The sequence below is a fragment of the Penaeus monodon genome, chromosome 30 (genome assembly GCF_015228065.2).
Source record: "Penaeus monodon isolate SGIC_2016 chromosome 30, NSTDA_Pmon_1, whole genome shotgun sequence".
Classification (NCBI taxonomy): Eukaryota; Metazoa; Arthropoda; class Malacostraca; order Decapoda; family Penaeidae; genus Penaeus; species Penaeus monodon.
In genome coordinates this window covers 4,167,393-4,167,645 of record NC_051415.1, presented here as the reverse complement: position 1 = coordinate 4,167,645, position 253 = coordinate 4,167,393, and the positions used below count along the sequence as shown (strand labels likewise).

Sequence of the window (253 nt, the reverse complement as noted above, 5' to 3'; positions counted from 1 at the left end):
CCCCTTCACTACTTTCTCTCCCAGCACACGAAAAGCAGTACCGAGAACACACATACACGTAACCGGGAGTAAGAAAAAACACTTTACCGGATCACTAACCCTGTTATGCACCGTCTCCTCCATGGCTCGCCGGAATACGGGGGAAAACAACCAAAAGACGAAGATGATGACTGTCCCTCCGCCCACGCTTACCACCCACACGCCGTAGTCCAGGCCGCCGGGGATCTGTGGGCGTGGGAAGGGAGAGAGATAG

General features: G+C 54.9%; 1 protein-coding gene across 1 annotated transcript in view; it reads right to left on the bottom strand.

The window, feature by feature from the left end:
• Positions 1 to 253, bottom strand: part of LOC119592472 (5-hydroxytryptamine receptor 2C-like) — a gene marked incomplete at its 5' end in the record, with an annotated part of 40,641 nt that overhangs the window by 6,861 nt on the left and 33,527 nt on the right. Inside the window, 1 exon segment of the mRNA XM_037941300.1 lies at positions 100 to 225. Coding sequence (XP_037797228.1) covers positions 100 to 225 — 126 coding nt within the window.